Genomic DNA, 23,546 nt, shown 5'->3' with positions numbered 1-23,546 from the left:
ACTTGTAGATTACTTTGGTGCAGGTGCATACAATTAATACATTCAGGCAAATTAACAGTAGGATTAGAAGACAGATTAAAAAAAAACAAAACAAAAAAACAGGGACGGATGATGAAAGCTGGAGAGGACAGTGGGTGAAGGCTATGTGGCCCCAGAAAAACAGACATAAAAGCGGTGTCTTCATACCTTAAACCACTTAAAGCCCCAATGACGGGTCTCATGCAATATTTCACTCAACAGCTTCAGACAGGCAGTGAGAAGCAGAATGGTGGAAAGAAGATAAACAAGAAAGAGAGAAAGAAAAAGGCATGCAATTAAAAGCAAATTATTTACAACCACTTCAAAAGATATTTCCAGTTTCTTACAAAGCTCAATATAGTCTTCCCTACAATCTAGCAATCACACTCCCAGGTATTTACCTAGATGAGTTGAAAACTGATGTCCATACAGAAACCATGGATGTTTACTGCAGCTTTATTCACAATTGGCAAAACCCTGGAAGCAACCAAGGTGTTATTTAATAGGCGAAGGAATAAGAAAATTGTGACACACCCATGAGGTGGAATATATTCAGAGAAAAAACAAAATAAGCTCTCAGGCCACAAAAAGACGTGGGATAACTTTCAATGCAGAGGCTGAAGGAAAGAATCCAGTCAGAAAAGGCTATAGGAAAAAGATTAGGGAGCGGGGAGGTAGGGGGAGATGAAGAGGAGGAGCGTGGGGAGTTTTTAGGGACTGAATCTACTCTGTAGGATCCTGTGATGATAGATACATGCCATTAAGGACTCAGTAAAACCTGTAACATGTGTAACACAGACAGTGATCCAAGATGTAACCTATGGACTAGTTAATAAAGTATCAATACTGGCCCATCAATTTTAACAACTGCATCACATCAACGCAAGATGTTAACAGAAATGGAAACTGAGGTTTAGGAAGGCGGATGTGGAAAAACTGTATGTTGCTCAACTTCTCTCTAAACTAAAAAACTGATCTAAGTATCAATCAGCCCCAGAAAGCAAATTACAAGCAGCTCACACAGTAGCCTAAAAAAGAACATGTAACAGCGGTCTTTATACGTGATTTATTACTAATTGCCAACATTTCTACATGATCTTTGGTAGAAAAGTTGTTGTTAGTCACTATGTTTGACCCTTGCAACCCCATGGACTGTCACCTGCCAGGCTCCTCTGTCCGTGGGATTTCCTAGGCATGAATACTGGAGTGGGTTGCTGTTTTTTTCTCCTGGGGATCTTCCCGGCCCAGAGACTGAACCCACATCTGTACTACAGGTGGATTCTTTATCATCTGAGCCCACAAGGGAAGCCCCTGGTATGGAAGAAGAAAAAGTGAAAGTGAAGTCGCTCAGTCGTGTCCGACTCTTTGCAACCCTGTGGACTGTAGCCCACCAGGCTCCTCCGTCCATGGGATTCTCCAGGCAAGAATACTGAAGTGGGTTGCCAATTCCTTCTCCAGGGGATCTTCCTGACCCAGGGATTGAACCCAGGCATTGCAGGCAGACGCTTTAACCTCTGAGCCACCAGGGAAGCCCAGAGTATGGAAGACTTGTCGCTAAATAATGATCCCAAAGCAGAAAAAAATATCTTGATAGAAAAACAACAACAACAACAAACCAGGGGTGGGGGGAAATTCTGAAAAGAAAAGGGAAAAATGTAAAAAAGGTAATACCCAAGAAAATCCCTCCTTGCCCTTGGACAGTGGCTGACACCACCCTGTTCTCTGAGGCTGTCCACTACCCCAGGATCTGCTTAACATTAATAAACACTCAAATAGAAAGTGGGCCACGAAATTTATCTAAGAATAGAGTGCTAAAAGAAACTCATTCTGGAAAGACTGATTTTCCGTCAACTTTGCTAATAAACGTCAGTCTTTCTACACTTGACACTGAAGAAGCCACATGCCCGTGTCCAACGTATGAGGGGACTGCCTGGTGGACACCATGACGTGTCTGCTTTGCAAGGCATCCTTCTCTCCGGCTATGAGATACCCTAGTTCATAAACAGCCATGGTGGTCTGAGCAAAGGGCTCCCCGGGAGAGTCATGTCACCCTCTCAGTGAACCCTGTTCACCTGGTTTAGCACTTAACGCTTCTCCAACAAAGAGATGGAAACACTGAGAAAATTGCGGTGAGAGCCTTCACTTGTTGAAACTATTTCTTCCTCTCACACCTCCCACCTTTATTCTTCCTAATAAAAAGTTTAACGCAAGGGTATGAGGCTCTAAAAAGATGTATAAAAACAGAGAGAACAGACAGCGGCAGAATTCTTTACCAAGTCACCTCGAGGTGGAGACATAATGATCTGGGACTCCAGGTGTCATGACACCAATGTCCCTCACACCTGTCATCAACCTCAACTTCTTACAACTTTTAACTGCTCCCGTGGACGAGACAGACTACAAAAGAAACGTTCTGCTCTTTGAATCACGTCTGGCTCAGAAATGTGTATGTGTTCCCATCCCATTTAAAAGCAGAGTTGTGCTTAGTCTGGTAACACACAGGCAAATTCCATTCCATCTCATCAGGTGTGTGTGTCAGCATACACATCAATACACACAAGTCAGCCCTAGAAACTCAGAGCAGAGACCTCTGCGTGAACACGAATCAATTCTCACACGACTATATCTCAAGTCTTATTTAAGTCTGAATACTTACACTCGATGATGCGTATTTGAAAGCCTGCAAACACATGTTATGTACAGTTCACCTAGACTACACTGGTTGGGCTTTACCTTTCCTCTACCCAGAAGCATGGCCTGTAACTGCACAAAATCGCAGACCTGTTTCTCAGCACTGGTCCTGGCTGACTCCTCCTGCGCCAGCACCATCTCTCGCTCTGCGGTTATCTGCACACTCTCTCTTAGGGCTTCTTCCAGCTCTTCAATCCTGTCATCCTTCTTACGGAGACTGTCCTGGAAAACGATGGAAGACTCGGTGAAGGAGGCTAATTGATTAACCCAAAGAGAGCCTATTTATCAAGAAAAGGGCTATCTGCTGATAAAATGTTCTTCTATTCAGATGTAAATCTAGGACAGAAAGATGTGGACACAAAAGAGAATAAGACAAGGGAAGAAAGAGTAAAGAAGCTCAAGAAATATATTGTTATTGAGAGCAAAGCATCAAGTGAATTAAGCAAGAGAAACCTGTGATGGACTTTCTCCATTAGCAGAGAGAAGAAAATTGTGTTAGGCAGATAGGTAGCTAGCGCTTGATTAGGTAAAAACACAAAGCTGTTTTTGAACTACTCTCTAAACTGGGCTCAAGGCCAGCTTTGATGAAGCCTAAGTAATAAGACTCAATAGCAAAACATTCTCTTTCCCTCTGAATTTAAGCCTAGATGAAAAAGTTAAGTAAACAGTCAGATTATATTCTACATACAGATTATATTCTACATACATACTGTTGGCAAACTAATTTTTAAAAGAAATAAATGAAAAAGGAGATTTTTCCCCTAATGAATTCAACAGAGCAAAAATTTTTCTCAATCTCATACAAGAAAACTACACATGATAACTTGATGTAGGTAACTGGTCTGCCTAAGGACGAGTAATTTGGTTAGACAACCAAAACCACTAGCCCTGATAATCTATACAAACTAAGAAGGAAGTTCTGGGGAGGTAAATATGGACTTCTATCAGAAAGGCAAACATGGCCTATTACACACAAATATGAATTACTAGCTGAGAATTCTTATGGCAAACACTGCCCAAAGCTCTAACGAGTCACTGAAAACTACTGCAATGATAACATTAACAAATTCAAATAGCACTTACTCTTCTACCAATAGAGAAGACCAAACTGCGAATTGCAAGGAAAAAGAATTCAGGCTTGTGGCGGATCACTTTAATACCTAGGATACAAAGTGCTTATTTTTTTATTTATTGTTCTGTAACAAGTTACCACACACTTGGCAGCTTATAGTAATGGAGAACAAATTGTCTACACAGTTTCTGTGGGTCAGGGGTAGTTTAACCTAACGGATCTGGCTCCAGGTTCTCTGATGGGGGACAGCTGAGATGTCAGCCAGGGTTCAGCCCTCTGCTTCCCATACATGGGGGCAAGTTGGTGATGACCACTGGCAAAGGGCCTTCGAGGCTCCTCTCCCCACGGCGCCTGGCATTCCTCGGTGCTGGTGACCCAGGAGGGCAGGGCGTCCATGTCTCTTGTCCCAGCTTCAGAAGGCACATGTTGTCATTTCTGACACTTTCTACTATGCACGAGGGCTGCCCCTGACACAAGGCTACACACACAAGGGCCTGAGAACCAAAAGGTGAGGATGCTCTGGGGCCGTCTTGGAAGACAGTGTTCACGGTTCCCAAGGGTACGGCTCCAGTATAAGAAAAGTGGATTACTAATGAAGAATGAAGACGGAGATTATCCAGAGTGCTTCTGAGAGAAACCTAACAGTTTGGACAACAGAGCCCTTACTGAAAGGACAGTTTTGGTTAGGAGATTATTTCAGCGTGGAAACCAAACAACACTAAATTAAAATGAAATCCAAACATACCGAAAATGTAAAAGGCTGATATTCAGAAGACTTCACAAAACTGAGTAATATACCAGCGTATCTACTGGATATGAGATTAGCAAAATATGCATTCTGTCAAGATTTAGAAGAAAACCTGCAATTGGCTTGAGTTCTAATGAGAGGTGTTGAGGTTACGGTGAAAAATAAGAGTAATCCAACTTAAGTCAATGACAATTCAGTCCTAGGAATACACAACAATATGCCAATCAAAGTTCAACTGAAAAAAACTACTGGGTCAATGTCTAGATAGCTATACAACAGAGGTTTATTAATAAGTTGTTACTGCTCAGTCACTAAGTCGTGTCCAACCCTTTGCCACCCTATGGACTGCAGCATGCTGGGCTCCTCTTTCCTCCACATTTCAGTGAAGTTCCTTTCTTTGAGGAATGGACCCATTTTTTTTTTTTTAAGAAAATACGAGAATGAAATATTCAGAGTCTTGTTGACTCCCCCTAGGTATTGCCCTCTGTAATCTCCTGATCCCTCATGAATTTTCAGCATAAAGTCTATCTACTCTTTAGGCAGACAGGAGGAAAAGTCACAAAATTCAGCCAAAACAAATCTAATTTGAAACTACAAAAAGAAGACTGATTTGTCCTGTTTGGAGTTAACCCACTTTTTAGCATTCACTATCTGGAAGAAAAATATGAAACTGCCAGCCTGGGGTCAGGGAAGCTTAAGCAGAGAAAGAGACTTTCATTCACTGGCTCTCAAACTGACTTTTCACACGGTTGAACTGATTCGCGCAACCCTGAACTTAAGACGTGTCCTGTGCGCTACAGACAACTCAGGAAAGAGCCAGGTGGAGACAGTACAGGAACACGCCTCACCATTTTAAGGAGCTGCTTTCACTTCAAATGCAAGAAGTGAATTTTATGTAGAATTCACTTCTACATAAAATATCTGTAGAATTTTATGTCAGCTGCCATAAGTTACATGTATGCTCCTCAATACTAACACAGGCCAGTTCTCTGGCTCTGGATTAGGCACTGCAGCCTGTTGTTATGCCAGCTCTACTTACTAACGGGGGTCCAGTGCGATCCCTTCATTCATAGAGGAAAGGGTTGGAGGAGGGGTTTCTATGACTAGTTGAGTGGGGTGGGGGGCGGTGGTGGGAGATGGGAGAGGGAGAAAGGAGAAGAGACGCTACCGAAGAATTCCTCCGACTCTTAAACAGCAAGCCTCCTACACTCACACAAGATTAGGCACAAGCTGCGACAGCTGTAACTCTGCTCAGGCAATTCCACAAGAAGACAGGGCGGACCTGCTGGCAAATCCCATAATCCCACCCCCGATTCCCTCCTCTGAACTTTGCTTCTTGACATCAGCTCTGTCAACATCAGCTCTGTGCCAGCTGTGAGACTACTCCCCACTGCCTGGCCTTCAGATCAAACGTTCAGAAAGAAAAGCAAAGGAAAAAGAAAAAAAAAGGAACAGTGGCAATTAAAAATTAATTTTTTGTTCCCTTCAAACATCTTCCTCAAAATTAAAAGAAAAGACTCAGTAATACAGTAACATAAAAAGAGATCACTTGATTCGGACGGATCTCATTAAACTTTTCTCAGCAGGAGAAGGAAGGGCAGTGCAGACTTCATGAAGGACTCTGGAGGTAACAGCACCACGCACTCATCGCCCAGTCCCTGGTCCTGCCAGTGGAGGTCACTCACTCGGGTAAACGTTGAGAGCCGCTTCCTCTGGGGTAAACGGCACTCACCGGAGAGTTTAACTTGCGCTGAGAGATACTAATGTTATCCATCATCCTTAATGTGAAGAGACGGCAATTCTTTATCATCCTCTACCCCACTGCTTACCTTTCCTTCCTCCTTCTCAACCCCCAAGCACAAATACACATGAGGAAGATTTCATTAAAATCATTCAACATGTCAGAATTCAATGGCCAACTTCTCAGATGTTTAGTGAGGCGGGGGGTGGGGTGGTAAAAAATTGAAGCCAGATGCACTGATGAAGTCAATTTTAAGAAAGGAACGCTAGCCTAACACAGGGTCAGAATTTGGTTTCACACCACTTTATTTTTTTTAAGGAAATGCCTTGGGTTAAAACGAAAGATATGTTCTTCTCCACTCTCTTTAAAGTCACTCAAATATCTCCCACAGTTCAATTTGTTAAAAATCAAAGTCAAAACAAAAGCAGGTGCATTTCATTAAAGAAATGGAAACAAATACACAAAAAGCAATGCTATATATATATATATATAAATATATATAATGTGCATAGAACATCTAGGACAAACAGCCCACATGGATGGCCAGGTTCTCATCTTGAAAATTCTGGTAGCTGATTATCGTAAGCTTGGGCAAGGACGTGTGGTTTACTTAATCATAGGACATCTCCTCTGATCAATAATGCTTATAAAAAGAACAAGCACACCTTTTCCAAGTCTTCACCAAAAACCCCAAAGATAACCTTTTACTTAATGTAATAAAACAACTGATGTCATCCGTAAGAGGGTGTCTCTTGTCTCTGAGGTCTTGGCAAAGGGGCTGCATAGACACCTGCTTCTGCTCTCTGTTAAGGGCTCTTCACCTTCCAAATTCAGAGGAGGAGCTTCCACGATAACACAAAGGAAAGGATTAAACCATTTGTTTCACTGAAGGAGACCCCAGTACTTTTAAGAATTTTCCTGCCAAATGTAACATTAACCACTCATCGTTTTATGGGGCTCATTCCTGAAATAAGCTCAAATGATGTGACTAAAAGTTCCCATAGAATAGGGCTAAACTTAAGTAAAGGAAACAGCTTATCAGGCCACACAGTTGTACTATCAGTAAACACTCTTTCCACTGGCTATCAAATGGAACTGAATTCTGCCCAGGGGGAAACGTATCTATTGAGGACATTTCAGACATGGCAGAATTTCTTTAAATAATTTTAAGACTTGTTTTGCTTTTTTCTTAAATGGTAAGAAGGGGCACCGTTTGAGCGAAAAGCTTTAAAAAGTTACACACGTGCCAGCAGTATGAGTAGGTGCTTTCCCTGCAGGAAAACATAATTTTCGGATTAATTTCAGCAACTATCCACACACGTGTAAAAACAGATGCTGATTTGTATGTACACTTTTCCTGTGTAATCTCTAATTCCATTTAAATGTATTAAGAACTCCATAACAACCCACCTATGCTCACATTCTAGACAGAAGAAGCCCTAAGAAAAAAATTAACCAAAATGGAAGAAATGATGCAGAATTAAATCTTTAAATAGGTTGAGAAGATCTGTTAAGAAGAAAGTCAAAATTTATTTTTACAAAAAGAAGAACAGTAACATGTGGCATGTGACACATCACGTAGTCTTTCTAGAAAGGTGTCAATCTTAATTTTTTAAACGGTTTTCTTAAATAATTATCCCCATGGCCAATGTAAAAACCAAGGATAAGTAGTCTTTATTTAACAAAAAAAAAGTCTCTTACCAAAATGGAGGAAAAAAAATTTTTGTAGGTACAGCAAATAAAATGTAATTTTGAAGAAAACACAAATGTTTCACTGATTCTGCACTTAAGAGGAGAATATGCCTAAATACATGGAAAACTGCTTTTTCCTATTTCTCTCTCTACTTTCTCTGAAGTCTGTCCTCAATATTCACTGGTCTCAGGAGAGCTGGTTTGTGGAAGCCGCCGTGTCTTTTCAGCAGGCCCATCAGTCTCCCTGACAGTGCCCTCTCTCAAGGTTAAATCCAGATACCTACCTTTGTTATAAATAAAAACAGAGCACTAAACACTACTGATGTGAGCCCCCTGCTCCCAGTTCAGTCTGCCCTGCCGTATTAGAATGTGGCTAAAACCTGTAGTTCTGTCAAAAGACAAAGTAAGTGTCACTGCTGAAACAAGAAAAATACATAAGGTGACCAACCATTCTGAACCAAGGGAGGATGGTGTTTCCTTCATTAAAATGTGAGAGGCTTGTAATGGTAACCTGTGAAAATTTTCAAGAATATTAGGATGCTAAATATAAGATCATTATACATGATTTTTAAAATCTGTAACTAAATTTTTAATTTAATATTTATAATAATTATAGCTGTAATTAATGAACAGCTTGGGGGCTCAGATGGTAAAGCATCTGCCTGCAATACAGGAAACCTGGGTTCAATCCTTGGGTTGAGAAGATGCCTTGGAGAAGGAAATAGAAACCCGCTCTAGTATTCTTGCCTGGGAAATACTATGGTTGCTAAGAGTCGGACACGACTGAGCCACTAACATTTTCACTTTTTTAACGTATGCAAAACATTAAGAAAGGCCAAAAAGAAATTTTAAAAACTAGCCCTGAACCTAAGGCAGATACAAACTAGACAAAAAGGGGGAAGGAAGGGAGGATTAAATCACAAACGAGGGAGGTGGGAGGGAGGGTCAGGATGGGGAACACATGTACACCCATGGCTGATTCATGTGACTGTATGGCAAAAACCACCACATTATTGTAAAGTAATTACCCTCCAATTGAAATAAAAAGAAAAAAAATCACAAAGGAAGATTTCTGAAACAGGGTACTGAAAAATATAAAGCAGTAAAATATAATTAAACACACAGGCTGTGGAACAACAGGGAAGACAGTAACCAGAACAGGGTAGAGCTCACCAACAAAAGTTCATTTTAAGCCGGAACCTTTAGGTGGTAAAACTAGAAATTCACAGAAAGACTGCCTAAGTAAAAGAGTGCACATCAGAAAGCCAATAAACTATATTTAAGGAAGACCAACACCACCAGGTTGTATAGAATAGGGTAGCTATGCTAGTGAGTATCTCACCTAAAAATGAGCTAGAAAATACTTAAAAGACTGAAGCTCTCAAGGTCAGGCTAAGATGCTTGTGAATGAACAGTTTCTGACATCTATTGATACAACTGAAATCAGTGAACAGTTTTCTATAGAGAACAATGTGCAAAGTACCAAGACAGGTTTCCCAAACTCAAATATGCAAAAGAGACAGCACACACACTAACAGCATGTAATAAATACAAGGTAAGAAAATGAGCTCTGAAATTAAAGCAGAAAAACTGTAATGGAACTGCAATACAGAGTGTGATTAATTCCCACTACGAGGAGTTAGGCAGGCTTTACCAGGCAGGGGACATTTGATCTGAACCTTAAAAGATGGGTAGGCTTTCAATACAAAGCTTTTCTAATCCCAAAATGACTATCGGTCAAATCAGCTAAGACCTGCTTCCATATACTGTTTATCTGGGAGGCTTCCGTTGCTGGGGTTTATGTAATTCCAGCTCTTCACATGGCAATTGCTCATGAATTGCACTATGTCACATGGAATGTGGGCAGTAAGGGAGAGGCAGGAATGGGAATGTAGAGGCAGTAGTGGAAAGTATGGCGAAACTCATTGCAGAATGTCAACAGAAGAGGAGCAATGATTGAAAAACACGACTGTGGGAAAGGCTCATCTCCAGTCTGTGCTCACTGTTTTATCCTCCATGCCTGGCATTTGTGAGTATTGGCTGGAAGCTTAAAATGGTTCAAATGTTAGTATGCATGGGTTGTGGCAGAGATCCTTTAAAGACTCTCTGTGTAACCATGTCTTAGAACAGTCACATATATTCAATACATCTAAGCAGATACTCCGGGCTTCCCTGGTGGCTCAGATGGTAAAGCGTCTGCTGCAATGTGGGAGACCTGGGTTCGATTCCTGGGTCAGGAAGATCCCCTGGAGAAGGAAATGGCAATCCACTCCAGCACTCTTGCCTGGAAAATCCCATGGACAGAGGAGCCTGATAGGCTACAGTCCATGGGGTCGCAAAGAGTCGGACACGACTGAGCGACTTCACTTCACTAAGCAGATACTCCAAAGATCTTGGCAGGTGCAGTGAATCTAAGTGAGCGTCCGACAGAAAAACTGGTCAAGGGAAGTGTCTGGATGGATGCGGGACCATCTATGGCACTCAAGGTCAAGAGGTCAGAATGGAAGGCACCCCCTTAATGAGCCCAGAGGGATTACTGAGTACCCTATCTTGACCATCCTGGATACGGTGGACCAGAGCGTGCATGGATGCTGACCTCCTTCTCAGCCTCCTGGAGGCATCCCCAGTCTTCCCCTGACCTCAGGGATGCTGTACCTCCTTTTCCTCTCCTGCCTCGTCCAGCCTCCTCATTTTCGTTCGCTTCGAGCGCCTCTCCTAATTACTCTGGCTCTAAACAGGGAGGATGCCAAGGGTTCAGCTCTAACTCCATATTCTTCTGTCAGTATTTTATCTCTAGATGGTGTCGGATTCTTACAAATCAAAACACGATTTCTGAGCTCAAGTCTCCAAAATTAACACCACCAGGCTTCTCTAAACTTCAAATCTGCACACCCCACTGCTGGCTCAAACCTCCATTAGGAAAGCTCTCAGACAGCTTCACTTGTTGGAAATGGACATGTTCTCTTTCCCTGGAGAACCTGGTGATCTCAGGCTTGGGGTTAACCCATCAATCACTGAGTGCTGGCACACACACAGTTGCCCATGCCAGGAGCCTATGAGCCATTCCCATTCCTGCCTCTCCCTTAGTGCCCACATGCCCATCTGTAAGAGCGTCTTGCCTTTTGACTTAAAGGTAACTCATCTCAAATTCACTCTCTCTTCTTTCTTCTCTTCACTACCAGAAAGCTCTCTCAACTTCCACCTTCATCTTACTATGGGGCCTCCTACTGTTATCTGAGCTCCTTCAGAGGCGAGACCTTGGTCATCTTACATCATCACTATTTACACAAAGCACATGTGCAACACATATTTATTCACATATACTTTCTTTTTAAAAAATATTTTACTTGACTGCACCACATCTTAGTTGCAGCCTGGGTTATCTAGTTCCCTGGCCAGTATCAAAAGCAGAGACACTACTTTGCCAACAAAGGTCCGTCTAGTCAAGGCTATGGTTTTTCCTGTGGTCATGTATGGATCTGAGAGTTGGACTGTGAAGAAGGCTGAGCACTGAAGAATTGATGCTTTTGAACTGTGGTGTTGGAGAAGACTCTTGAAAGTCCCTTGGACTGCAAGGAGATCCAACCAGTCCACTCTGAAGGAGATCAGCCCTGGAATTTCTTTGGAAGGAATGATGCTAAAGCTGAAACTCCAGTACTTTGGCCACCTCATGCAAAAAGTTGACTCACTGGAAAAGACTCTGATGCTGGGAGGGATTGGGGGCAGGAGGAGAAGGGGACGACAGAGGATGAGATGGCTGGATGGCATCACTGACTCAACAGATGTGAGTCTGAGTGAACTCCGGGAGTTGGTGATGGACAGGGAGGCCTGGCGTGCTGTGATTCATGGGGTCGCAAAGAGTCGGACACGACTGAGCGACTGAACTGAACTGAATCTCTAGAACCCAAGGTGGCATCTGATAAAAATTAATCATTAATCATCAAAGTTCAAAATATTAGTCATTAGTATAAAGGATGTCTTTTTAACATGATGAAGAATATTTTGTAATACTAGAATTATTATGATATCTACACTGGAAACACTAAAGTAATTCTTTCCCTTCACCTCACCTATTTCGTGAAAATATCAGTAGATGGACCTGTCTGTATATTCAGAAACTTAAAAACAAATTCAGGTAACGAGAACTTCGTACAACACAAACCTTCCATCAACTGTTTTCCTACCCCTGTCCACCACAAGGGTTCTACCCAAGAATCCCCAGGGTCCCTCAGCAGGGACTTCTATTTAGAGGTGACCTTAGGGTGCAAGTGATACTCACCACCACTGGGGTGTGTGAATGGATAAGAAAGCTGTGGTACATATACACAGTGGAGTATTACTCAGCCATTAAAAAGAATACATTTGAATCAGTTCTAATGAGGTGGGTGAAACTGGAGCCTATTATACAGAGTGAAGTAAGCCAGAAGGAAAAACACCAATACAGTATACTAACACATATATATGGAATTTAGAAAGATGGTAACAATAACCCTGTGTACGAGACAGCAAAAAAGACACTGATGTACAGAACAGTCTTATGGACTCTGTGGGAGAGGGAGAGGGTGGGAAGCTTTGGGAGAATGGCATTGAAACATGTAAAATATCATGTGTGAAACGAGATGCCAGTCCAGGTTCGATGCACGATACTGGATGCTTGGGGCTAGTGCGCTGGGACGACCCAGAGGGATGGTATGGGGAGGGAGGAGGGAGGAGGGTTCAGGATGGGGAACACATGTATACCTGTGGCAGATTCATTTTGATATTTGGCAAAACTAATACAATTATGTAAAGTTTAAAAATAAAATAAAATTTAAAAAAAATGAAGCACCTTAAAAAAAAAAAAAAAAGAAACAAGCAGCAGAGCAGTGAAATAACTTTCTATACTCTAGTGAAATTGTTAGCAATGAAGAAAAACATAAGACCCTCACCACACAAAATAACATAAAATTATTTAAATTAAAAGGTTATAAATGAAAGACCAAAACAACTTAAAAATATTCATAGGTAAATATTTATCTGTTCTTAAAACAGGGATAAACTAACTAAAAAACCCACAGGGAAAAAGCCATCATGAAAGAGAGAGATTTTAACTATATTAGTTAAACAAATGAAAATGTAAGACATGAAAAAATACTCAGCCCTCACTGGTAAATCAGATAAGTATAAATTAAAACAAAAATTAAATATTTTCCACCCATCAGATTGGCACTAAAAAATAAAAAAAGAGGAAAAAATTTATAGTATCAACCGTTATTGGCAAGAGTGAGGGAAAACTGGTGGTGGCTTTTTTCAAAAGTTGGCACATCTGAGGAAATTCATACTGTTTCTATAAGGAGTATGTTATAAGTAAAAGCTATATAAAATAGGAATGAAAAAAGGAATTAAAAAGTCAGATTTTCATGTCAGAAGTGAATTTGTTATTAAGCCTAAAGATGGCTTCTATATAACAGACAACTCCTCCAAATCCTCCAGATTTTGTGACTATGTAGTGTGGCATGAACATTCTATCATACCAGTTAGAGAAACACAAGCTGACAGCAGCTAGTGGTCTTGGCAGGAGCTTTAGAGATCTCCACTGTCCACGGCATGGTCTAAAACTTAAACCTTCATTCAGACAGGCCAGCGATCCCGGAAGTCTCAGTTCAAATGCTAGCTGAGCCGGAAGTGGCTGTGTGCATGTGGGTAAGTAATTCGATTTCTCTGAGACAGTTTCCTCATCTATAAAATATGTAAAACCCATCTGCCCCTCGGATCAGTGAAGGTTAGAAACAGGGACTTACCAGTCCCTGTGGTTCCTGGACACTGCCCTGGTGCCCAGCCCTGGGCACCCAGCTGGCACTGGTATGGTCACTGCTACTCTCGGTACTGAGGCTGGTTTAAGTATCTTTTGAGTAATTAGGTCTAAACATCAGTGAAATAGAAGAGTATGTTTCAATACATTCTCATGACTGTGAAACACAGTCTCTGAACTGAATTTTTTAAAGTAAGGGGAAAAAGGGAAGGTGGGGGAAGGAAAGGAAGATGAAAAAAAGAAGGCAACCTGACACACACCAGATGAATGATGTGCTTTACTGAAGGAAAAGGCCATTCGATGCTGACCACCTGAAGACCCCGCTTAGCCCGTGGACACTGAACTCACCAAGCAGGCAGATTCCCTCCAGGAGATGGATTTTCTCCCTTGCTCAGGTTTCCTCAACAAAGCTGTGGAATAAAACTGGCCTTTTCTATTGAAAGCCACTCCTTTACTGCTAAACAGCTGCACTGAGAGGAAGGTAGCAGGCAGGGTTAGAAGGAAAAAGAGCGGAGGGTGAGGATGCAAAGAGCCACGTGCCCGTGGGGAGGGCCCTGCCGGGCCTGGTCCCCCCACCCAGCCCCTCGCCCACCTGCAGCTGCTGGGAGCTGTCGCTGAGGGTGTCCTCCCGCCGCCGGGCCTCCTCCAGCATCTGGGCGCTCTTCTTCTTCTCCACCTGCTCCTTGTGCTTCAGGCTGGCCACTTTCTTATTCTGGTCTTTCACCTGCCTGTGGAAAAGGGGAGAAAACTCAAGCTCTTCATATACATGCACAGGAAAGAAGGTGTTTATTCACTGACACCACGATGCAAGGAACAGCTCAGAAGCCGCAAGAGTTCCTGCTGTGAAATCCTCCCAACCTGGCCGAGTGCTCCATTCCAAGAGCAGCTAGCTGTTAACCATGGTACTCTGGGAGCACATGTGTGAGTGAGTACTTTGTGGAGCATGAAGAAACATAAAACAGAAAGAGGCCTGGGACAGAGTGAGATGGCAGAAGGAGGAAACCAATTCAGAGATTTTTGTTGGCATATGAAAACAGGCTCTTGACATCAACGCTATGAAACTGGAGAACGGCTGATGAAGAAAGGTCTGTAACACAACTCTAATTTTACTCTTATTAAATATTTTCAACTTTCAAAAGCTATATGTAACCTCGTTTAGTCGCTCAGTTGTGTCCGACTCTTTGTGACCCCATGGACTGCAGCACGCCGTCTTCCCTGTCCTTTGCTGTCTCCTGGAGTTTGCTCAAACTCATGTTCATTGAGTCGGAGATGCCATGCAACCATCTTATGTAACATATATGTACATAAAATTATGGCATAAAGATCTAAGGCCACAGCTTAAGCAACAGGTCATTCCATCTACTTCTGAAGCCCCCTATTGGACTCCACGGCCTCCATACTAGATAAGAAGACCACGCCAAACTCCAGGTCACAGGTAGAGAAGATTAATCTCATTGAAGAGTGGAATCATGACTAATGATCAAGAAATGTGTGTAAGGTGCAGCCCAAGAGAACCTGGGCTCTGCAATGCGAGAGAACCTACATCCACCTGAGCTCTGACACTCTGCTAAGCCCATCACATTTTCCTTACTCATTAAGGAGATGAGTATTTGGCTGAACTCCACTCTCACGTATAAAACACTAGGAATATCAATCCATGAATAAAAACAGTTTCTGCTCTCAAATATCTCCCAGGCATCTGAGCAAATACAGGATATGCTAAGTGCTAGGAAAGGGCCCCGGGAAGGGGGCAGGGGTGGCAGTGGTGATCAGGAAAAGCTTCCTGGAAGATGACCTGCCTCTGAACTTCCTGAGGGACTGGTCCAGGTTACTAGGCAGAGAGAAGAGCAGGGATAAAGCCCTGAAAAAAGAAGAGTGTGTCCCTTTTGGGGAAGCCACACTCAGTTTGACTGCAGCATAAAGTTGGACCAGCAGAACAAAGAAAAAGGAAGCCGAAAGTAAACAAAGGCCTGTTTCCTGCTGAGCAAGGAAGCTGCAGTTCATCCTAAGTGTGAAAGACTTAAGGAAGGGAAATGATACAATCAGATTTCCAAACTTCTGGAAACAAATCGAAGCAGGATGATGATAGTAGGGAGGATGCGACAATTAGAAAAATCCACTCAACTGCGCCCAAAAGTTGCATCAATAAACTGAACTAACAATGAGAAGCCACCGTGGTTTATATCTAATTAACATCCTTTGAAATCAGGTAATGACAGCCTGTGGCACGTTCTCTCACACTCGTTGCTTAATCTCCAAACTAGATCACTGCGGTTTGTTAGATAAAGATGTTCAGGCAAAGTCATATTCCAGATAAACAGCAAATAATATTCTAGTTAAGAATATCTCAATATTCACAGGATGTATTAATACAAAAAATTTATTCATTCTATCTCTGAAATTCAATTTTAACTGGACATCTCAAATTTTTATTTGCTAAATCTGGCACCCCTATAGGAACTCATATCGTGACTAAATGAAAATTAGTCTTTCCTCCCTTCTCTACTGGATTCACCAGCTTTATCTCACCCACAGAACACCAGGTAGGTATCTACAACTGCGATCTAGAAAAACAATGTTTACCATGTCTCAATGTGTGATGGCGTGAAACTCAACTCTTTTCAGTGGAAGACTTTGGTGGATCAGCACAGGTCTGTGTTCACACACTTATTTCCACCAATGAATCATTCAAAACAGTAAAACTATGTTATTTAACTTTTATTACATAATAAAATAGGGACTCTGGGCTTAACACAGTAGGAAGCATCCCCTAGATTGCAAACATTTGAAGAGAGGTCTGCAGAGGTCACGGCTAAATAAAGCGTGAGTAATAATAATATTGAGCCCAATCTGTTTAGATCTAAGAGTGAGAGAGATGACATTTACAGGCTTCACTTTCTTGATGTCTTGCCTTTAGCTGAAGCTGCTGTTATACAATAAAAAGTAAAGATGAACTGTGGACTGAATCCTATCTTTTCGTCAATACATGGAATCTGTTCTTTGTATTCATTCTCTGGGGTTAACGTCCCTGAATCGGAACTAAACAGATGTGTATCTAAGGATTCCGAGTGTGAACCTTCAGTCGTTATCACTCTAAATAAAATCTTTCTGCTCTGTACTTGAATGGAAAGGTGGACAGAGGAGGGCAGGGTAGGACAAGAGAGGAAGAGCAGAAACAAACAAACCCATTCAAACTGGAAAAGCTTAGCGGAGACACAAAAATACAAACACTACAGGTAACTGTCACTATTAACACAAAACAGGCTAAAGCAAACAGTGGAGGGTTAAGCATCTTGCCCAAAGTCATATAATAGAGTTATCTAAACATCCAGTCCATCAATAAATTAGACTCTCTTGATGACCTATTCAACTGGACTTGACAAAACCGTAATTAAAATGCCTCTAAGTAGAATAAAAAAAATACTGCATTAAATTCCACTCTGAAGTGAAAAGAGGGTTTTTAATATACTATACAGCCAAAACGATCCTTGCCACTAGAAGAACAAAGCTTGTTGCATTTTTTATTACTTGGAAAAAACTTCTTTAGGAATAAGTATAGTTTAATGGCTTTTACCACTAAATAAAAATGAACAGCTAACAATATTATAATTAACATAACTTGTAACTCAGAGAATTATGTCTACACCAATGACTTCCATGGAAAAAATCTTCTGGAGCCTTTCATAACTGTTTGTTTAGTAACATTTAGATCAAAATATGCAAAAGACAAAATGTGGGACAAAGCAATAAAACTTCCCAGTAAAAATATGAGCATACTTGAAGCTTAATTTAGAAAGTCTCACACACAAAGCAAAAACCTTCATGATATTTTTCTACTAAAGCTGACTTGTGTTCAGACTTGGAATTACTTACGTGGTACCCTAACTGATTTACTACAATGTGGAGAAAATGTTTAAAGTAGAAAATTGGAAAATCACTTTTCAAATGCAGCATTTGTGCTTGCTACTTTTACTGCAAACACTTAGGATTTCTTCTGTAATGAAATCGGTTTATTCACGGAGAGTTCCGTAAAAATGTTTCAAAAAAATTTTTTTTCTTTTTTTTTTTTTAACAAACTCATCATATTAACAAAGCTGCTTATTTTTAAAAAGAGTCAAAGGTGGTTAACAAGTCTTTGGTGGTTAACAAGTCAAGTGACAGGTAACTTAGGTGAAAAAAGGAATTTTTTTACAAAACATCAAGAAATGTGTAAAAGACAAAAAGCAAAATAGGCTAAAAACTGTCAAGGAGGTGCTAAGAAAGCTTCCAGAAAATAATGTCACATAAACTATAGAAGCACAGTTTCAAAAAGAAGGGAGATGGTCACTAACCTAACCTAACCTAACAGACAGGTTTTAGACAGGTCCAAGACAAACAATCTTGCAAAGGGTACGTCACTGAGGAAATTTCAGCCTGGCAATGAGAGAAGATCCCAAATTATACTGCTCTGGAAAATGAACGGGAAGTGTGACTGTGGACGCATAGAGCATAAATGATTCTTTCAGAAACTGTGCAAATGGGAAAAAAAAAGTAAAAAGTACAAGTAAGATACTGTGGTGAACTGAAACCAAGGGAAAGATGATGGAACGCTTGCTCACACGTCTCCTGAAGGATAGGGAAGACTAGATTATGCTTTATGTTTGGGAGTCTGTGGGAAGGAAAGAAGAGAAACAAAGGAAATGAGGAGGAGGAGGAGGAGGATTCAATTTATGGAACAGGGTTTTGAAAACTGGTCAGAGGGAAGGAGTGAATAGAAGTTTAGCCTCAGAACAGAGCTGGGACGTCAGTACCTCTGACAAAAACAAGGGAGGACGAGCACAGACAGACCTTCTGAGACTGCTGCTGTGCAGACAGAAAGCAGAGGACGGTGTGAGGCTGACCGAAGAACCCCTGCATGAATCAGACTCCTATAAGTGATTACAAAACAAAGGTTTTATTTTATTAACAAACTCATCATACCCTGAACAAACTGTTTATTTTTAAAAAAGAGTCAAAGGTAAGAGGACTTTTTCAAAAATATCGTTAAGTCTTGAGAATAAATATCAGGGAACAGAAAAGGGAAAGAGAACCTTTTTCCCAAAAAAAGCCTCAACTTCATCTTTCTACCTGTAACAGAAATTTCAGGCCTGAAAAATAGTCTGAAAATATCATTACAGAAGAAACAAGGCTTCCTTCCTCATCTTCCGCACACATACAACTCTGCAGTGGGCTCTACTTCGCACTTGCTATCAATCCTGACAGGAATCAAGGGCACCGTGTGGTGGGATCCAGGACCAAACAGGACTCTGAGAAAAAAGCAACAAAGAGTGATCAAAAACAGCTCCATTTACTGACTGCTCAGCCTGTGCCAGATGCTGCTCCAAGGGCTATTTGTATTAACTCATTTAACATTCACAACAGCCCTTCAGATCGGAGAGAACTACCCCAACTTTACAGATGGGAAAATGACAGTGAGAAAAGTACCTAAGAACCTCTGAGCAGTATGGGACCCCAGAGCTCAGATTAATTCCTAGGCTAGAGTGTGTATCATATGAGAAGCCCTGAGGCTGAAATGAGAATATCTGGCTTCAAATCTAAGGACTACTACCAACTAGGCAGCTGACCCTAGATGTAGAAATCACATTGCCTAGTCTCAGATCCTCATCAGAATAATGATCTGACCTATGTAATCCATACGCTATATGTGAGAATCAGAGACAAGTGCTTTTATAGACAGCAAACATATTAGAAAACCGCTGCTAGGAGAAAGGTAAAAAGGCTGAATGCCAAGGAATTGATGCTTTTGAACTGTGGTGCTGGAGAAGACTCTTGAGAGTCCCCAGACTGCAAAGCGATCAAACCAGTCAATCCTCAAGGAAATCAACCCTGAATATTCATTGGAAGGACTGATGCTCAAGTTGAAGCTCCAATACTTTGGTAACCTGATACGAAGAGCAGACTCACTGGAAAGACCACGATGCTGGGAAAGATTGAGGGCAGGAAAAGTGGGTGACAGAGGATGAGATGGTTGGATGACACAATCGACTCAATGGCCATGAGTTTCAGCAAACTCTGGGAGATAGTGAAGGACAGGGAAGCCTGGTGTGCTGCAGTCCATGGAGTTGCAAGGAGTTGGGCACGACTGAGTGACTGAACACCAAGGTAAAATGCATGTGGTATTAACAATATCATTTCCTGAACCTGATCAGAAATTCTCATACCATGATTTTACAGTGCCATGGCTCACAGGCAGAATAAACAACTTTTAAAATGAAGACTTATGATTGTTTTCTGCCAGCTTCTCTTACTAATTCACTTAGTAATGAAGACGGTTGAGTTACTTAATGGGCTCTGTAATTGTGTTACTCACCTGCAAAGTGGAAATCGCAAACCTTGCTACATGACTGCTGGGAAAATCAACGGAAATAAAACCTGTGAAGCTTCCACCACAAGCCCCTGACACATGAACAGCAGCACTGGTGGCTGTTTCTGTTGCCAGCATTCAGCAGTCACAAAACAACCCCCAAACTGAAAGGGTATGCATAGGTCTGTGCAGTGAAATCACTCCAAGGCTCTTACACACATCTAGACTGTGGCCCCTCTCCCTCCCGCATCCATGCTGCACTTGACCTGCTAGTGTAAGAGCCATAATGTCTCTGATGAAACTGTAACAAAGTTAAAGCAGTATCTTCACCTGCTCGCTCCCCCAGTGACTACTTTCCCCCTTCATTTCTCTCCCTCAAAACCTGGTCGGTCTGATTCTTGCTCTCTGACCACTCTCCCAACCTTGAACGGTAGAACTGTAATGCCACTCTTCCAATCAATCTAACGCTCATGACATTTTCTACACTCATACCTGAATTTCTAGACATCTTGTTCCTGGGGTAACTTTTTGGGTTCAAGACAACGTCAATATACAATGTTTTGTTACATATCTTTGTTTTAGGACAAGCATACTGACCTTGAGGTGAGACTGAAGGAAACGGCAAATCCAGGAAGGAAATGTGAAAGAGAAAAGTTAGAAAGTGTTAATGAGGGCAGTATTCAGAATTCGCATAATTCACAGACACAGAGGAAACATACAGCACAGGATTAGAGAAAGGAACGGAGACACACAGATTTGGCACAGACACCAAAAGTGAGTAAATTCAGACTTTCAACAAGTATATTTTCATATTAGATTACACCATTGTACCTTAACGTAAGTTTCTAAAGGGATGAATTTTGTCTAAAATTTACCATTTCCTGGGGCAGGAAAAAGAAAAAATAATTTCTCAAACACAAAGGAAAAGAAGGGAAGGCCAGCTGTTGTTCCCCTTCCTTTTTGAGTATTAATAGCCACCTGTGACCTAACGACATTAGTCAGCTTGGGTTTATACACACCCGTCTTAGAACTGACAACTCCTTTACCTACCCCGGCCCATTTCTTAGACCCAACTTATCACGGAGAAAAGCAGAAAAACACAGAAATGATTCTGTAGAATATAGAACTCTCATTCATTTGGAAAATTTGACATAATTTTCTCAAATGTGAAAGTAATGTTTTGCTAATTACACCCATTATGTCTCACTCCAAATCTATCAAATCTGTCTCCAAATGGTGCAATCTAACAGCAATAAAGAAGAAGATGTGGCTCTACAAATAACACTTCGTTTCTGATACTGCTCAGCAGACAGAGATGCAGAGTAGTCATGCTTTGTATTCCTTACCGAGCACAAACCCCTGAGGTTCATTATTGCTTTCATATTCATAATAACAGGCAGCTTTCCCTTTTTAACAATTAATCAATTTCACTGAAAGTGGTCTTCCAAACACTTAAGACTCCTAAGAGCCAGGGCCATCCAGCTTGTCATCAGGACTGAAATTTTACTTTAAGAATCTAAAACGAGAGGTTTATTTCTTGAGTGCCAGCACCATTTCAACTTGTGCTTTAATGTTTTCTAACATTTCAATACTAAAATGAGTTTTTTAAAAACTCATTGTTAAAATAATGGAAAGGCAAGGATAAAATTTATGATTTCCATTATAAAATAGAAAAACAGAAAAACAAAAAATGAAAACAAAATTCCTCGCAACCACACGGCAAGTACACGGTGGATCCCGGAGAGGAATGCAGGTCTGCAAACACACCTCCTGGGTGTACTTTTATCTATTCTCTGATGCTTACAGGTTCTTGAAAGGAATCTACAAAAATCCATGGATCTCTAGCAGAATGCATACAATGTTCAAAGTCAAAGTGAGGTCAATCATTTATCTACATGACTGTTCCCAACGATCTTTTTTATTTTTGTTGGTTATGACAGATTAAGTTGGAATAATTTTAAATCAGCAATGACACTGAGATCTCATACAGATGCAAGGCTTTATATGAAACATGGGGAAATCCCTGAAAAAAAATTAAGTTTATTCTTGACAAGAGTGAGCAACTTTAAGGATCTTTTTACCTATTTTATAGTTCAGGAGTCATAGTTTATGCTGGCATAACTTTTAGCTCTTGGGAAATAAATTTAGGAGGAAAAAAAATCTGCATATAGAGTAACTATATACAATTCTAATGTTTACATTTTAAAGTGTAACACCAAAATTTCTATCAAGACTGTAATAAATTATAAGGTGCTGTGCCCACAAGAAACTGTGGAAAGATGGTGTAGTAGAATTGACTATGTAATTAAGCTGTGTAATTTATTCTTCTTTTAAATGAAAATCAGTGAAATTCATCGAGGAGAGGAAGAAGAAAGCAGGCTGAAGCAAGCAGGATCAGATAAAGAACAGTCATCTCCAGTTATGACACTCAAAGCATCTTGCTTTTCCTCTTTCATTTTTTAAAAACACCATCCATTCTCCCTCAAGAAAGAACACACAACCACCATGCTCATTTTCCTTCTTTTCCAACTACATCAAGACCCGACACTGTCCTTCATGGACCAAAGACACACAACTGCAGACTTTAAGGAAATTCTTTCAGGAATCTTTTCCCTCATGAATTGTATACTAATTTATGCCAATCTACATACAGCTTAATTTCCTTATGGGAGATTTCTGAAGACATTAAGCTGCATGATCAATTCAGAAATTCAGAAAACATATTTACAAATATGAAGACTAAAGATGTAGGTTTATATTTCCAGATTACACTGTGCCATAGAGGCCTGAATACACTGTGATACCAAAATAAATCACAAACATGAAACCCACTTTCCCAAGGAAAATGTCAAAAAATTTTAGGTCAGCCTAAACAAAAAAACTTTCAGGATGCAGTTACAAAAGTCAAATACCTAATTCTAACAATAAACACATTCCTTTGGCTACATACATTTAAAATGGAATACATGAGAAAATAATGTTGATTTGGAAATACTTTCTTTCATTCCCACACTCACTGAAATAATTTTATTCACTCTCATTGTAGACATTTTCAATTCACCAAAGAGAGAAGATGCACCAGTATGATTAAGAAATAAAAAATATATACCAATTAAACCATGCCATTATGTATGTATTATGTACATCCATATATGTACATAATATACATACATATATGTACATACATATTTAATACATGTATGTATTAAACATGTATCCCAGTTTCAGAGATACTAAAATATAAAAATAAAACTTAGAACTGGTATTTGATTGTAACAGAAGAGTTTATCTACATGTTTGTTTAACGTGAAGCAAGAAAAGTAACCCTACTGAATTATATTAAATAAGACTATTTAATGCATATGGGTTTACTTATATTTTTACAGAAAAAAGTATATGTGCAATGGTAAACATATTACAAACATATACAAGAAATGAACATAAGAATAT

At 40.6% G+C, this 23,546-nt stretch overlaps 1 protein-coding gene across 9 annotated transcripts in view; it reads right to left on the bottom strand.

The window, feature by feature from the left end:
* The window catches only part of ERC1 (ELKS/RAB6-interacting/CAST family member 1), a 267,450-nt gene that overhangs the window by 132,013 nt on the left and 111,891 nt on the right, over positions 1-23,546 (bottom strand). For 6 of the 9 annotated variants that reach the window (XM_019961732.2, XM_070788686.1, XM_070788688.1 and 3 more), the window contains 2 exons: positions 14,346-14,481; positions 2,800-2,931 (listed from right to left, as the gene is read on the bottom strand). In XM_019961732.2, coding sequence (XP_019817291.2) covers positions 2,800-2,931; positions 14,346-14,481 — 268 coding nt within the window. The remainder of the gene's footprint in view (positions 1-2,799; positions 2,932-14,345; positions 14,482-23,546) is intronic. The other 3 variants (XM_070788689.1, XM_070788687.1, XM_019961735.2) reach the window with 1 other exon arrangement.

The sequence above is a fragment of the Bos indicus genome, chromosome 5, assembly GCF_029378745.1.
Source record: "Bos indicus isolate NIAB-ARS_2022 breed Sahiwal x Tharparkar chromosome 5, NIAB-ARS_B.indTharparkar_mat_pri_1.0, whole genome shotgun sequence".
Classification (NCBI taxonomy): domain Eukaryota; kingdom Metazoa; phylum Chordata; class Mammalia; order Artiodactyla; family Bovidae; genus Bos; species Bos indicus.
The sequence above is the reverse complement of the archived record's forward strand: the minus strand, read 5'-3'. Positions and strand labels throughout refer to the sequence as shown.